Here is a 16,717-nt window from a genome sequence, read left to right on the forward strand (position 1 = left end):
AGGGTCTGGAATGAGTAGTTTTGTCTTTTCCTATCACACTGCAGCTCCTTTCTCTGGAGCAGAATGATCATCCTTTCCTGAGAGTCACTGTGTCATTTAAAATTAGTGAACCAAAAGATCCAGGTTTGATGGACAAAAGGTTTGTTGTCTTTGTATAGGATATAAAAGGCTGTGTCTCCAACAGCCTTATTGCCTGTCTGTAATAGCACCATCCAATTCTAGGCTTTTAGGAATAATCCACTAAGGTTTAACCAAAGCTGACCATGAACAAATTAAATATATTGTTTTGATTTTTTCCAAATGTAGAGTTATTTTACAGTTGGATGAATTGGAAAATGAAAACCTTCAACTTAGCCATAAAATATACTCATGTGGTTAGGAGATCTAGTGGAAAAATTTACTTTTCATTTCTAGAATCACTGAAGAACTTGCAAAAGACGTATGGGACTATAAATTCATAAGCATTTCTGACTCCATCAAGTAGGTAAGTAGTCATATCCTTCTGATGCAGAAAATGAGACACAGAAGTCCCCAGCCTCATGCAAAACCACGTTACAGAGCTGCAAGGGCAAGATTAGGACACAAGCCTGGCTTATGCTTAAGTCTGCATCTTTTTTCTGGCACTTAAACAAAAACAATACTAGAGTATCATAATTGCAAAATTATATTACTTGGTCACTGCAGTAAAGTCCAGAATTCACTAATACATACAACTGAGAAGCACTAGGAATGAAAAGTGGAATGCTTAAAAGCTCAGTCTGTGTAGTACACATTTTAATACTCAGTTGGGTATGTAGCTTTGGCTTGCTTTATAAGATAGGACAGGCATGATTTTCAAATGAGGTTTAAATCTGGACTGCAGATATTCTCCCAGATGGGTTGGAAATGTCTGTGTGGTGCATTAGAAATTCCAGAAGGGCTTTTTCACACTTGTACTGCTAATGTTCTTGATTCCTTTGGCAAAATGAGCTGGTTCTAAGTCTTTTGCTTTGCTGTGCACACTACTAACCTCAGGCTTTCCTAACGTTCATTGCATTGTGATTTTGGAGCTGCAGTGAAGCCTTTCAGGCAGTCAAAGGCATTCAGCTGTCTCAGCAAGAGGGCAGTAATGAACAGGAGCTGGACAGAGAGGAAAGCTGCCCCTTGGAAGTGGGAATGAGAGCTGTGTCCCAGCCATGCCCTGAGAGCTTCCCCCGGCGGAGCCTGCGCCCCCGCCCAGGCTGCAGTGCTGGTGGGGTGATGCTGAGTGAATTCCCTCCCCCGAGGGACAGATTTTTTTCTCTTATTAATGGCTCTTTGCCGTTACTAAATCCCTGTTTTAGTAGTTGAGCATGAAACTTCATTTTTCTTCTCTCCCTACTACCTTTGTCTTATCTGAAGTGGTTGACTGGCAAAAGTTTCTCTTTTGTAAACAGGCGGATTAAAGAGAGAGGTGCTGGATTAAAGATGACAGTCTGATCCTATGAAAGTCAATGTCAAATCTCCCATAAGCCATAGTGAAAACAATACCAGCAAGAAAAGAACTCTCCAGGTGTAAGACTAGTGTGATTTTTAAGGGAAAGTGGAATGCAATATTCTTCATCTCCCCTCTTGTTTGAGGCTGTTTTGCAATCTAGCACTTCCAATGAGTTAGTAAAATACAGCTTTTGTACAATTTGTGAATGCTTTATTACAAATGAAAATACAGAAAAAGAATTCATGTTACTGGTCTAAGTATGAAGATACATGCATGAAAAAAAATCTGTTGAATAGAGCACTGACTGTTAGCATATATTCTCAAATACAATATACAGATGAAATTAAGGCTGGGAGAGGAGAAAGATGCAGGTATCTGCCTTTTGCCTTTGTAGGTTATCCCCAGGAGAGGGGCTTGAGGAAGAAGCAAATACCCTTGCCCCAGAGTATGCATCAGGTATATGGTTTGAACAAGCTTGTAATGGCTTACTTCTGGAAGTAATGATGTTGTGGCTGTACATGGAGAGAAACTGGGCCTTTCTGAAAGTTGGTGGCAAGCTGCAACTCAAGAGAGAGTAACAGGAGTAGCTCCTTTTACTGCTCTTGAAAGAAAAGCACTGTGAAGTGTTATGCTGTAATTGTTCAACTATTTAGTCTTCAATCATCCTTCTGGTAGATCAGTTTTTAGTTGGAAAGAAAAGTATTTTCTTTAATGACAGTTTCCTGCCAGAGCTTGGGTTCAGCTGTACCTTGCCCACGCTAAGGCTCCTCTTGGAAGAGTGGCTAGCTGCTATTGACTGCTATGGAAAACATACCATGGTTCAGTGCACGGCTGATTTGTGACACAGGGTGAAGAGATATTGTGCCATTGCTTGGGGCTTTGAAGGTGCCTCCTATTCCTGGTCCCCTGGGGTGGGAGAGAATTACCTTTCTGCACAGTGAAAGCTAGCAGATTGACTCTTCACTGGTTAAACACAGTCTGACTGTCCTGCTTGTATTTTATTTTAGCTTTATGATGCTATTGATCTTCCATATCTTTCTACATATTGCTTTTCGGAGTATTTGGAATGCTACTTGATGTATTATTGTTCCCTGAAGTTTTTGAAGCCATCATTTTCATAAATATACAATAGGAGATGGTAAAGCAAAAAAAAGTTCCTATTCACACTTTTAGTTAGTTCATGAAGCAACAGCACATCCATTGAAATTTAAATGAAAATGGGGACTGTGTCACACACTATAGCTCTCTGGAAAGCTACAGTGGGAGTCTAGCAGTCCAATTCATTCCTTTGTAGAATGTACTAAGGCTAATGGTCTTGCTGGGAGTAAAATATATTTTTTTGCAGAATGGTTCCAGGAACAGACGTTGCTCTTTACCAGAAAACATAAAAGAAAACAAATGCTTACTGTGTCTTTAGTATGCTAAATATGAAATTCTTTGCACAATGGAATGTTAGCAGTAGCCGTAATCATGTTTTCCTTTCATCACCTAGTGAACATAATTTTAAGAGCGGACTGCTGTAATTATATCGCAGATAAAAGGGAGCAGAATTTCTGTATAATATTATAGTTGGCCTGATTGTTTTGTTGATAGAGAAAAATAAAGAGAGACCGCATGAATACTTATTTAATGAACATATTTATTAAGCAGTGCAGACTGTACATAATGCATTTGACTTTGCAGAAGACTTATTTTCTTCAAGCACCTTTCTTAATATTTTACTAGAGCTATTATGTTCCCTTCTTATCTGTCCAGCTATTCAATTATTTGTGTAGTATGTCTATAGCACAATGCCAAAACGTTTAGCTTAACTACAGCTGCCAGTGCAGGTACAATCAATGTCAGCATCCACAGACTCCACAACATCCTCAAATGCAGATTTCTTATCGCTGCTTTTCTGCCATTCCAACAGGCTTACAGCAGTTTCTGTCAGAAGAGTGAAGCCATTGTTAACTAACATCAAGCAAATTAACACGTTTCAAAGAAATACTGTTTTGATGGCTGTCAACTCCCTCATCAAGTAAAGAATGAAATCCTGCCCTCACGACTGACATCTGACTCATTGACTTGGAACAGGATTTTCATCCATGATATAATTACTGTAATACTTCCCTAAACCCAAAATGAATTACATTTCATGAAGCACAAAGACAAAAGGAGGCTGGGAACGTGCTGGAGGTAGCCCCTGTCAGTGTAAGACCACCACATACCACTCCAATCAGCAATCACTTCTGTTAGTGCTGCATATCACTGGGTATTTCTGCTGACTGTTTGTCAAAGTTCATTTCTGAAGGGTAAGCCCTTTGGAGAATTTTCAGAGGTTCATAAACTTCTAATTAAAGTTTCCCATATATTGTGAAATCTGGCAGAGAATTGTCAGTTGCAGTATTAACCTTACCACACTGCTTTATCAACAGCAGCTTGAATAAGCCATATTCCTTAATGCTGAAATAATCTAAATGGAATAATGTTATTCATCCTCCCAATAAATATTCCTAGCTAGTTGGAGGTTTATCATTGCATCTGGAAGATTATTAGGACATCCATTTAGATTAAGTTTGTATAATGAGAATGTGTAAAGCTTTTATAATTTTACTTCCATTTGTTTTATTCCTCAGTTGGACAGTACATTTCTAACATGCCATCCCTCATCACAGGGAAATATGGACACTGCTGTATGAGTTCAGGTTGCATCAGTCACTTATCTTCTGAAAGGTTAACACTCTCCGTGGCTAAATTACTGTCCAACATTAGGCACAGGATTTGATAAACTGGATAATAAATATTTCCCAGAAAGATGCTAGAGATGCTTTTAAAAACGTACATTATATTTTCAGATTGTGAAATGAGAAATGCTATAAAATGTCTGAATTCTGTTTGTTATATACATTATGCCTCTTACTCTTGGCACACTGTGTGTCTGAGCACATTCATATCCATGTTGGAAATGGTTTCCTTGCAAACTGGATTGTGGCTAAGTAACTGATCCCCAGGTGTGGACCTTGTGGCATATTTGAAATATAAACCAATATGTGGACTTAAACTTGGAGTGATGCCTGCCTCAGTCAAGTTCCTAAGGCCACAGTCTTGCTGATTTGAGGACAACAGGAGAAATTATGCATTCTTGTACTTCATTTTATCCTTTCTCCACTGGTGATAGTGATGTGGTCCTTGGACTTTGAAACAGCAAACTATCATCTCTGAATTCTCATATAAAGAGTTGGAAAAAGTTCTTTGTCCTGTGCATGCACGGTCCTAGATTGAGAAAGGTGAAGATTTCTACTGCTTCTACTACTGCTCCAAGTCATTAGATGAAGAAAGAAAAAGGATAATTTTTAAGTGCTGGCCTTGTATTCCTATTGATCCTTAGCCTAAGAAAAAGTAATCAATTTAGTAAGCTAAAGAATGATAAATAACATCTTTTTTCTTCCTTCTCCCTCTCCTCCTCTTTTGATGTTTCCTCTTCAGGATAAACAAACAAACAAAAATATAAGGCCTCCATTAGAAGTATTTCAAATAGACTTCCCAGTGTCTGCTTCAGTAAAGGAACAAGAGGAGCCTGCAGTTGCTCTGAAAGCAGCACTGGCTGCAACAACTGACATATTTTTTCTGATTTTCCTCTCTTCTCAAACAGTTTTGTGAGAGGATGAAACAGCTTTATTATAGCCCAATATTCTAAGGCAGTGAGTGGTCTGGGGTTATGACAATTCAGAGATACAGACTTGGATGTACAATAGAAATCTGTGAAACATGGATATAACAAGATTTTGGAAGGATTTTTGTAGAGGGTGGGTTTTTCTATTTATGAAAGAATGTATCCATTCTCATCTCGGGGAGCCATCAGAAAACTATTAATACTCTCTCTGTGCTACTTGTTGAATAGGCTGTTGCAGGTGTTTGACTATTATAGAGAGATCCTGTCTGCTTTTCTGGGCTGATTCAGCACATTGAAGATATTAATAACACAAGCAAAGTGCAAAGGTCTACACAGATGTTTAAAATCAGACATAAAATACCCTGTCCTTTCCAGCACTACTCAACACAGGGGTGCATTGGCTCCAGTGCCAAATTACACTGGATTATCTCAGATAACAATGGATTTGCACAACAATGGTTAACAGAAAACAAACCATTTCAATAGATACTTATAGATACTTCCTAATGGTATATCTCACTGTAAGGTATATAGATAATTAACTAAAAGGAAAGAATGCACCAGAAATATCTGTAGGTTTCAGGTTGGATTCTCCTTTCATGATTACATAACTTCAGTGTGAAACTGTATTAGACAGTGCCTCATATCCTGGTATAAATTAAATGAGAAAATGGTTTGTGGTCTTTTGTTTCTTGTTTTTCTTTTTTTTTTCTTTTTTTTTTCTTTTTTTTTTTAATTTGGGGCATGAGTATGTTCGTATAAAATACCTTAAAAACCAAACAATTTTCTGGAACAATCTACAGAAACTTCCAGCAATGTGGTTTTGCTGATGTATTGCACAGTGGCATAGCATGGCAGCCTAATTACAGCACTCCTGTCACACTACCTGACTGACTTTCAATTGCCTTGCCTGCCCTGGTCCACACAAAATTGCAGTCTGTAATGTACATAAAGAGACTCAGTGTTGCTTATCTCAACTTTATGGAGATCCTGAAGACATGACGAATTTTATTTTGTGATTTTATTGATTGCTGCTGCCCCTTTTGCCTCCTCAAATGTTTTTCTCAGATGATACCTGCCATCACCTAACCTGGCTTTTAGCTGGCCAGCACTGTCAGCAGTTATAGCAAATACTAATGGGATTAAAAACAGCAGCTCAGAGAGGAGCCAGAGCAATGCAGGGCTGTGCAGGGCTGTGCTGTGTTTTGTTCTTTTGAGTGCTCTGACAGCTCCTGCAGTACATGACACACAGAGGGAGAAAAATACTGTACCTTTTGGGAAGCAGTGGAAGCCAACCTTTACTGGAGCTTTTTCGATTGGAGTACAGTCTTTCATACATTTCAGTACTGGGTCAACAGAGTAGCACGTAGATTCCTCACCATCAATAGTAGGGTTTCGATTCAGCTTCACATAACTGCGCTGCAGCTTGCACCCTAAGAGGAAAAGGAAAGGTAGTTAAAATTGTAGAAATAAATCCCAATCGATCCTTGCAATAATAAAGGTCCATATTTACCCTTCAGCTTTTATTAAAACACAGGTATCTGACAAACCATTTTCACAGTAGCGAGGCTATCAAGATAGGACAATAATAAGTTGAGGAAAGAGTCTGAAAGGGGAGCTATTTTTAAAATCTAATTGCACAATAGAACCCAAATGGAATCATGTATACTCAGTTTTTTAGAACTACATAATACACAGAAAATAACCTCTCATGTCTGAAAGCTATTAAGAATAGATACTGCAAGCACAATGGCTACTTCATTGCATTAGGAAAAATGTCAACTGTAGTGAATGGATAAAAATAGGGCAGCATTTATTTAATAACAACAAGGATAATTTTTGTATTGGATGATTTTTATAATGCTTCAATTATCTCACTAGAAAGGTATAATGTAACTTAACAGGATCCCAGCGATGACTCTGTTTCCTGACACACAGATAAGCATAATTCTGCTGCCACTGAAGTCAAGGAGAAAGCAACCATTAACTTCAATAAAATTATTTCAGGTCCAAGGTAAATGGAGACCTACCAAACAAAACTGTATTGATATTATGGGAGTCTAACACTATTTCTCCAGCTAGGTGTGAGATGAAGCTCTTTACAGTAGGAATAGTTCTAAATATTTTTTCTGAGATTGCAACCTCACATGGTGCAGAACAAAAATGATTTTTTTTTGCACTTTGAAAATTTACATGAGTGTAGGATCTGACACTGTATTCATAGTTTGCAACTTGTGTGGTGAAATTAAGTCTGCAGACAACAGCTGAAACTTTTGGTACAATGGTGAAAATCACACTTTTTTTTCGGTGGGAGGGAGATGAGTGTTGATTTTGCCTCTCAAGAAAAAAGCTACTCAGTGTAAGAAATAAAAATCAATTATTTGAACATTGAATTGTACATGAGACAAAGACTTTTTCTGGAGTATAATTCTCTATAATCACAAGCAGTGTTTTAAACAGTCAGTGGCTAATAAAGTTAAAATGGATACATATGGCTAATGAAATTTCTAAGTAAAAGGTATCTACTGCTTAAAAAAAAAAATTTCCTAGCTGTCGGCAGAGGAAAAGTGAAATCAAAATCTATCCAAGCATAAAGTTTTTCCAGATCCACTCACCACCAGAGCAGGTTTCTTCTAGCAATACCCATGAATGAACAAATGCAGAACAGCTGCGTGCCAGCCTCTGGTTTGGCATGAGGAGCTCATTTTCTTTTTCTCTGTCATTATTGCCACAAACTCCGCAGGTCTTTCCTCTCATCCATGAAGCAACTGTAACCTGCAAAATAGCACACCTTTGTAGTGATGCTGAAGTGTTGGTCTGGCACACTGGCAAGGTACTGGGCAGAAAGAAAGAAGTAACCTTGAAAGGAAGTGCAGTACCTTAAGATTTACACCATCAAAAGTCACTTCCTTCAGCCCAAGTTCTGGAACTTCCACAGTAACGGTTTTTCCATTTTTATAAATTTTGACATTGTCTGTAAAAAGATAGTGAATCATACAGTGATCATCTTAAATTAATGGAGAAACTGTATAACACAAAACCCACCACAATGCATTTTCCTTCACAATGATAATTTTGCTGTTACAGTTAAATATTTATATTTAAGTGGAGAGGAAACACAAAAATAGATGAAATAATATATTTTCAAAAATATTCTACTACTGTTACATATAGTTGGAACTGACTTCTGTATGCAGTGTGCTAAATTTTGAAATTATAATGACAGTGGTGGTGCTCCAGCTAAATGTCTGAACTAAAGCATTTCTCTTTGACTACAGCGTGAACTTCTTTTTCTGAACAATCACCAACCTGGGTATGTGATAAAAAAGGGCTTTATTCACCTGTCAGGTATGCTGGAGGAAAGTAAGAGTGTATATATTGTAGGAAACATGTACATGAGTCACTACATAACTTAAAAAAAGTCGCCTTTAATTTTCTCTTTGAATTAATGCCACTTGTGTTTTCTTTACACTGAGATTTTTCTGTGAAATTTATAAAATCTTGTTATTTAGTTCCCAGGGCAGCCCTGGAAAACTGGGTATCACAGCTTACCTTTTTCATATTTGGAACCTCCACTGTGTGATAGAACTTGTTCTTCATTGCATGCCACAAGGAGAGATGAATTTGAGGCAGGACAGATTGTGATGTTCCTTCAGAAAAAGCAAACATAAAAAAGAATAAATTAGTGGTTAATTTAAAATGTGAAAAGTATAGATATTTGTGACTATCTGAATTTGAATGAATGAACAAGCAGTTGTCTTTCCAAAGTGCAAAATTCTTTAGGACTGTGGGCTTTAATATTCAACCTTTAAAGAAAAGACAGTGTGGGGAATTAGTAAGCAAGTTATCAGATATTGGTGGCTGTGGAATTCAAGACAAGAGCAACTACACGATAGAGCCTCAGACAAGGATCCCTTCTGGAAATTCTGTCTTTCCCATATATCTCACTGAAAACCAGTTTCAGATGGAAACTGGATATCTCCCACTCCCAGAGTAACTCCTTGAGAAAATTTATACATAATTTCTAAGCCTCAGTATAAACCACACTTACGCTGATGTTGTATTTATGTGAACCTCTCTTGAGAAAGATTGAGGATCAACTTTTCTTGTACTAATGATGAATTTTGGGTGTTCAGTACAGTCTTGAACCACCACCAGGTTGCAGCTTTTATTGAAAGAACATGAATAGCTCACACGATCAAATGTTTTGAAATCTGTCTCTCTGATTTCACACGTGGCTGCAAAACAAAACCATAAAAGGAATGGCAGCTGTGACCACTGTATGTTTTGCTGTGAAGTACTGAAAGACACCTCTATGAGATTGAACTACCCAGCAAACAGGAAGAAAACTTCACCTCCCTGGCAGAAGCCAGAGACTGTAAGGGCATGAGAACACTACAAAATAACTATGTGCTGTAGACTATACTAGTATTGATTTTGGTTACATGCCAAACACAAAACTCAAGCTAACAGGGACTAAAATGTACAAAATTCTTGAGAAACTGGATGCCATAAGAAACTGTGATAAAAACTCCCCATTTCCCACAAGAGTGCTGGACACCAACCAGGTAGAGATTCACGTGGCTCCTTTTTGAATAAAACAAACTGGACAGAAAATATGCAGACTCTCTTGTGCCCATCACCCAATGCCTCTCAATGCAGAGTTGGCACCTTTTCAGGAGGGGCAAAAGAAAACCTCCAGTCCCTGAACACAGGAGTAATTGCCAAGCTCTGAATGTTTACAGCAGTTTGAAGCCTTTTCATTCACCTGCTAAATAACCTGCTTCTCTGTGAGGGAAGGAACTGCTGGAAGCAAGGCTACAGATGCATGCTATGCTTCCCTGTAAGACCATTAGAAGGAAAGGCAAGGCCCAGCCATGGCAGAATATGGATCTACACACATTGCTTATTCATGAGACAAACATATAAGTAACATTTACATTGATCTTCTTGTGCTATTTGTGAAGCTATTTCAGGAAATAAATTCCAGGCAGTGATATCTCGAGTCTCGTAAGCTGGAGATGGGCCTAAGGGCAGAGTGAATGGCAATCGGAATCCCTGACAATAAAGTGTTACCTGAAAAAGCAGAAATGAAAATACATTAAGATAAATTGAACCATATGCTCAAGATATGACTGAAAAAAACCCCACTCTTATCTTGGAAAAAAAAAAACCCTTGAAGATGCATTTCTACAATTGCCGTTGTGTTAGTCTTGGCAGAATGTACCCTAACCTTCAGGTTTTGTGAGAAATCATTATCATCTCTTCTAGTCATACTTGACTTTTTGAGGAATTGTTAAGAACATTGAACAGTAACTGACAGAGATGAGTTTAAGTGATATTTGAGTGTCTTCTTAAAAAATAAGCTAACTGAGTAACTGAGATGATGGAAGTGTTTGGAAAAATGAATCTCATCCATTAAGGGCTGAAAATCAGCATGTTCAGCATTGGGATAAGATCCTTTGCTGTAGCTACAAATTATATTTGCCAAGAGAATCAAATTAATGCATAATCCACCAACTTCCTCATGATCATGTATTAAAGATCCTGCAGTAGTGGAGCACTGTGGAGGGTTAAAGACACACAAGTTTCTGTGTATGAATATCTAGCTTTTATTAATTTGCCAGAGATCCATAGTGGAAATTATTCAAAGATGTGCATAGGAATTTGGTGGACAAGGAGCAATTAATCAGTGTGACTCGGCAGACCCTGCCTGTGCAGGCTGCTGTAAGAGGGTGACTAACTGCTCCAGTTTGGTTAGAGCAGAGCTGCATCCGTGGCTTGCTCAGACCAGTCACATCAAGCATGGTTACTGCAGATGTGGGACTGGAATGCCAACACTCACAGATGCTGTTTGTGGCTGCAGAGAGTGCAGAGTGTTCTCAAGGCCCCTCTATCTGCTCTGAGACCCTCATTCAAGAGCTAGTCACACTGGGTAAAAATGCATAAAGGTGTGAGTGCAGAGCAGTCATACCTGAGATAGTTTGGCCTCACTGCTGTTCTCAGAATGCAAATAAAGTATTGGACTACAGAGTCTGATTTTCAATTTATTACTGCAGTGGGCTGAAGCAGCACAAAATCAAGGGAGCTGTTGTATGTATTTGAACAGCTACCTAATATAGTCAGGTATATAGCAGCTTCTCTAAAAGGGAATGTTTTGCTTTTTGTTTCTTTATGTTAAGTGTCAAACATTCTAAGTTGAAAATCATTCAACATAAGGAAAATGAAAATAAAAAATTAACGTACCTCAGGAGCTTTAATTACTGTATCAATTGTTCGTGGAGATGTTGCAGCTGCTCTTACTATGAATTCATGAGATGGATTTCTCTGATGTGCTTCTGAGAAGCCCAACACGAGAGCTGCACCAGGAATGTATTGCATGAATCTAGAGATAAACAAGATGTGACAAACTCAGGTGCATAAACAAAAGCACACTTGGGACAGCAAGGACTACTGGCAGATCCCAAAACTCAGGAATAAATGGAAGAACTGAAAAGTCAAGAAAATATTACTTTGGGTCAAATTAAATGGTTGATTTTATTCAGAAAAAACACACTGATTTTATTTTGCCTATTTAAAATGGTTATTTTTTGAGACTGGATAGAAGAGCATTTTAAAACAAAAAGCATTTTGAACTGAAATAGAAAATAATTTAATATGGAAAATTAAATCAAGCATACATTTTAAATATTTTGAGGCTATCATTTAATATGAAACATTTGGAAAAAGAACACATTCATAAAATGCTTGTGTACCACTGAACTTGTGGTTACCATCCAAGCACTGCCTGGACAAGAATGTTTGGGTTGAAAAATTTCATCGAATTCTTTCAGTGTTTTTCAAAAGCCAAGTAGGGTAAAAAAGTAAAATAAAAACTTAGGAAACAATGAATTACATACGCTGTGCTTGTCTTTTTTATCCAGGATGGAAGCTTTCCCCATTGCACCTTCAGCTGTGCAGCTGGCTTCCTTGCCAGTTGTCCTGTGGTAGCTCCTGCTTCTATCCTGTAATCCTGGCACTCCTTTCCCCATCTCAGTCTGGCCTTTGTAAACAGGGAAACAGTCACCCAAAATTCAGAAAAGAATTCCAGAATAAACCTTGACTCTTTCAAAATGCAAAATTTTCTTTCACCAACTTGTGCATTGATTCTTCATATTTCCAATCTTTTACTCTAAACAGAGTCTCACAGAGAAATTTTGACTTGTTCATGCAAAATTTGAGGCGTAGTAGAAAAAAAGTTTTCTGGTCTGTGCAGAATTACATATGTCTCAAAGCAGCCACTGAAACATGTTGAGATTTCCTAAGACATGGTAACTTAATCACTATGTATTTTCTTCTAGAAGAGGACTGCACTATAATTTCTCTTTGCCTTCCCCAAGAGTTCCTGATTTAAACCCATCCCACTTTCTTCAATACTGAATATCACAGTGAATTTGTTAATTGCAGCTGCAAAAAACAGAAGTTTACGAATTGTTGATCAAATCTCACTTGCTCCAAAAAGCTCATGAGAAGCACAGCACAGGGATATGCAAAAAAAGTAAGGACCTGTTCTTTCATTTATATTGCTCTCTTTGGCATCAACCTGTTACCCAACTTTGCTTTTTCCATATTTTCATATAAATCCTGAGAAATACAATGTAAATATACTTGAGTTATGAGTCTTGAAATCACAGAACAGTCTGACTTGGAAGGGACCGAGAAGGATCATCCAACTCCATCCAGAAAGAGTTCAGCTCCTAACTGAATGGCCCATACAGGGATCAAATCCAGTGTCCTTATTGTTATCAACACCATGCTCTAACCAGCTGAGCTAAACTTGGGGTCAATAAATTATAAACAGAAAAACAGGCAGATTCCCAGACAAGAAAACTCATAGTAAAACAAATAATAAATAGTGATGAAGGAGTCAATTTTTAATTTTTTAAATGCTTCTACTGGTTATATTTTTATTTATCTTGAAAATCAATATTTTTTGCCAGATTTTGAAATGTGCATATTTTTTTTTACTATTTTCTATTTTTTATTCAAACTAATGGGGAAACATTTTCTGAATCTTCCCCAACTTTATGAAATATTTCAAAATAAGTTTGCCTTTCCTGTTTAATACTCCTAATCAGCAGATTCTCTGTGTCTACTCTGGACTTTGTAGATGTCTCTCTGTGCAAAGCTGCCTTACCTGTGCTTTCAGAGGCAGTATCACAGCATCAGCACATGCTTTCCAATTGGTTTCAGCCAGCTGAACCACAACTAGTTGCACATCAACTTTGGCAGCATCAGAACGAACATATGCTGTAGCTTGATAACCTTGATTTCTGTTGTCACTCCGTACTGCCTGTGCCACAATCGTAATGCCAGGTGGAATTACGTCTCCCAGGAAGTTGTGCTGAAAAAGAGCCCCAAACCATCTGTGTTTAAGTATTTCTGTGCATTCACTGGAGAGCCTGCAGTCCAGTTAATGTGCACTGAGAGCAGGCAGCAGCCCTTGTCCTTCATCAATTTAGTTTGCAGTACATATTTCTATATCCACAATATTTAAGGATGAATTTGGTTGGAAACTTTATTAATCAAAGACGTGATGATTTTAATGAGGGATCCAAGACATCCAAGCTAGCTTTATGCATATAGCAAGACCTTGTTCATTATGGTAATGTTTCAAATAGTAGCCTAAAGTGTGTACTAGAGACATTCAGAGTAGTACACACATTATTTTAGTAGTATACACATTATTTTACTATATTATATTACCTATTAGTAGTATACATATTATTTTACAATACTACAGTTTCTTCAAGCCAATCAAATATTTTGAAGTCCTACTTAGTAGCAGAATTCCCCATGACATTGCCTGCATTTGCAGAGCTATTTGTTCTATTATTATGTAGATACCTTTGTGCAGTACAATTATAGAATACTATGTGCATAATAAAGGTAAAGGCAATCTGTGCTTAATGGGCCTTCACATTTACCAATCAGTAATGTCCATGGAAAGTCTGATTTTAGTTATACTCTGCATGCAGTCATGACCTCCAGCCTACATTTAAAACTAATTAGGCAGACTTATTTACTTCTTCCTCATTTTTACCTAAAGCAACTGATTTTGTATTCTGGGCTTTCACAGGAAAAAGAAAATTATTTCCTCTTTAACTCAGAGATACATTCCCTTCAACACATATAATTTCCAAATCCAGGCTTTCACATACTGTAAATACCTTCAGAAATGAAGGAAAGGAAACAGACAAACCTGAACATAAGGGGATTTGAAAAAAATAGGTTGAGATTTTTGTGGGGGGAAGTATCTCAATAAACTTTGACTTTCAATTTACAGACTTTACTTTAGTGTCCCTCCTGAGCCTAACGCTGTCATCTCGTATGTGCCACCTCATCTACAGCTCTTGCTCAGCAGCCAGCTCAGCCTGGCTGCTCTGGGTACCCCACAGAGCTGTACCTCCCGTGTCAGGCTGGAGCCATGGCTGTGGTGGTGGATGCTGACTCTTTTGCTCCTCCTTGAGTTGTGGGCAGAATTTTCTCCATGGTGGTGGTGGTGGTGGTGGTGGCTGTTGCTGCTGCTGTCGCTGCTACTGCTGCTGTTTCTGTGGCTGCTTCCCAGCTCAGAGGAAGATGATGATGAGCTGCTTGATCCTTTATGATCTGGATGCTATGAAATAAAAATAGGTTAAAAATCTATGAGGTAGCTTCTAGTTTTACAGTGTAAATATCAAAATCAGAGCTATCAGCTTCTCTTTATAGGTAACAGACGTGGACATATCTAGACTATTATTTCCATATATAGGCATGAATTATGTTGGGTTGGCATGTGCCTTGGATCCACCTCGACATCTCTGCTGAAAGAAAGACTGCACAGACACTGCAACATCACACTGTTTGGGTCTAATGCTAGGGAAAATGAAAAGTAGCATTTCATAAGTGGTCATATACATCCATATCCAGAAAAAAAATAGATAATACAGTTTTATGAATAACACAATAAATCATCTTCCTCTTTCACATGCAGGATATATAATAGCTGTACAAGTAACACCTACAAAAGCCACTCCTTTATCACCCTTCTAATATATGCTAAAAATACCTCTGTGTCATAATGTGTACTGAACCTGGTTTCTGAAAAAATCCGTGTAATGAATTTGCCATTGGAACATATGTGGACATAACTATTCCCATTGGAAGGTCCCACTCTTTTATCATTTTATCATGATCTTTATTAGCCTGATTTTGGCTGCATTTGTGTGTCCTGACCCATATTTGAGAATTGCAAGTGCTGCAACACCAAAAGGATGTAGTGTAATAGCATGTAAGTAATAAATCTACTCTTTTTGTTCATCATCAGTATTGTTATTGGGTGTTATGAAACGGTCAAGGGAAATGGCCCAGATAAAACTCTTCAGTAACAGGCTTGATCACATCCGCTGCAGCTACCATGCCAATGTACACTTGAATTAGGCACCTACCCAATGGATGTGAGCAGACTTGAAGCGGAGGCTGTATACTTTTGGAAGGCGATATTCCTGAAAAATTCCAAAAGAAGTTATTACCTACAGCTCAGACACGATCACCTCCTAGCAGAAGTCAAAATATTAGATATTTTACCCATTCTGTGGAAATGTGACTACTGCCACTGTAAACTTGGGACTTGGCGTGGTTTGTCTCAGCTCCTTGGTCAGATTTGCTGCGCCAATGGGAGGCACCAGTGCTTTCACTGCTGCTGCTGCTGCTGCTGCTCTGTGTTTCAGCCTTCTGCTCACGGACACTTCTCTCTCCTTCAGCAGCACTGGCAAGTGGAAATGATGCGGTCTTGGACAGCTTCTTAGCCTTCTGCTTTATACCAGATGCTTTGCTACTGCTGCTGCTACCTGCACTGCCTCTGGTACTGCCTTTGCTGCTGCTACTACTGCTTCTGCTGCTCCTACTGCTGCTGCTCTTGCTACTGCTACTGCTGTTTTTGCTGCTACTACTGCTGCTCTTGCTACTGCTACTGCTGTTTTTGCTGCTACTACTGCTGCTCTTGCTGCTACTACTGCTGCTCTTACTGCTGCTCTTGCTGCTCTTACTGCTGCTCTTGCTGCTACTACTGCTGCTCTTGCTGCTACTACTGCTGCTCTTACTACTACTACTGCTGCTCTTGCTGCTACTACTGCTACTACTGCTGCTCTTGCTGCTACTACTGCTACTCTTGCTGCTACTACTGCTGCTCTTGCTGCTACTACTGCTGCTCTTACTACTACTACTGCTGCTCTTACTGCTGCTACTACCACTGCTACTGCTATCGCTACTACTAGCACTGCTGCTACTACTACTGCTTTTGCTGCTGCTACCACTACTGCTGCTACTGCCACTGTCCCCAAATGGGTAGAACTTCTTCCCTTTGGCTTTGGGCTGCCCTGTTTTCAGATTGATCTTGGTGCCCCCCTGTGATGCTCTGTCATCAGAGTCGCTGCTGGAGGGGCTGCTCGTTGTACTCTCGGCACTTCCACTGGCGCTGCTGGCACTGGATGACGAGCTCCTGTATTTTCTTGTCCCCTAGGCAAGGGTAACATTGGAAAAAAATTATTTTTCTGTGTTCCTGCAGAATGGCATAAGTAAAATCAGAT

The 16,717-nt window shown here is 38.7% G+C and overlaps 1 protein-coding gene across 4 annotated transcripts in view; it reads right to left on the bottom strand.

Annotated features, from left to right (window-relative positions):
* Window positions 1-3,075: 3,075 nt before the first annotated feature.
* Window positions 3,076-16,717, bottom strand: part of LOC110470436 (vitellogenin-1) — a 47,967-nt gene continuing 34,325 nt past the window's right edge. For 3 of the 4 annotated variants that reach the window (XM_085586359.1, XM_085586362.1, XM_085586360.1), the window contains 12 exons: window positions 15,717-16,646; window positions 15,578-15,634; window positions 14,557-14,766; window positions 13,288-13,494; window positions 12,011-12,153; window positions 11,358-11,496; window positions 10,052-10,187; window positions 9,163-9,349; window positions 8,664-8,761; window positions 7,991-8,085; window positions 7,727-7,886; window positions 3,245-6,544 (listed from right to left, as the gene is read on the bottom strand). In XM_085586359.1, coding sequence (XP_085442485.1) covers window positions 6,120-6,544; window positions 7,727-7,886; window positions 7,991-8,085; window positions 8,664-8,761; window positions 9,163-9,349; window positions 10,052-10,187; window positions 11,358-11,496; window positions 12,011-12,153; window positions 13,288-13,494; window positions 14,557-14,766; window positions 15,578-15,634; window positions 15,717-16,646 — 2,787 coding nt within the window. In that variant the 3' untranslated portion in view covers window positions 3,245-6,119. Of the gene's footprint in view, window positions 6,545-7,726; window positions 7,887-7,990; window positions 8,086-8,663; window positions 8,762-9,162; window positions 9,350-10,051; window positions 10,188-11,357; window positions 11,497-12,010; window positions 12,154-13,287; window positions 13,495-14,556; window positions 14,767-15,577; window positions 15,635-15,716; window positions 16,647-16,717 lie in introns of all 4 variants that reach the window. The other variant, XM_085586361.1, reaches the window with a different exon arrangement.

Source organism: Lonchura striata, chromosome 8, assembly GCF_050655825.1.
Source record: "Lonchura striata isolate lonStrDom1 chromosome 8, ASM5065582v1, whole genome shotgun sequence".
NCBI lineage: Eukaryota > Metazoa > Chordata > Aves > Passeriformes > Estrildidae > Lonchura > Lonchura striata.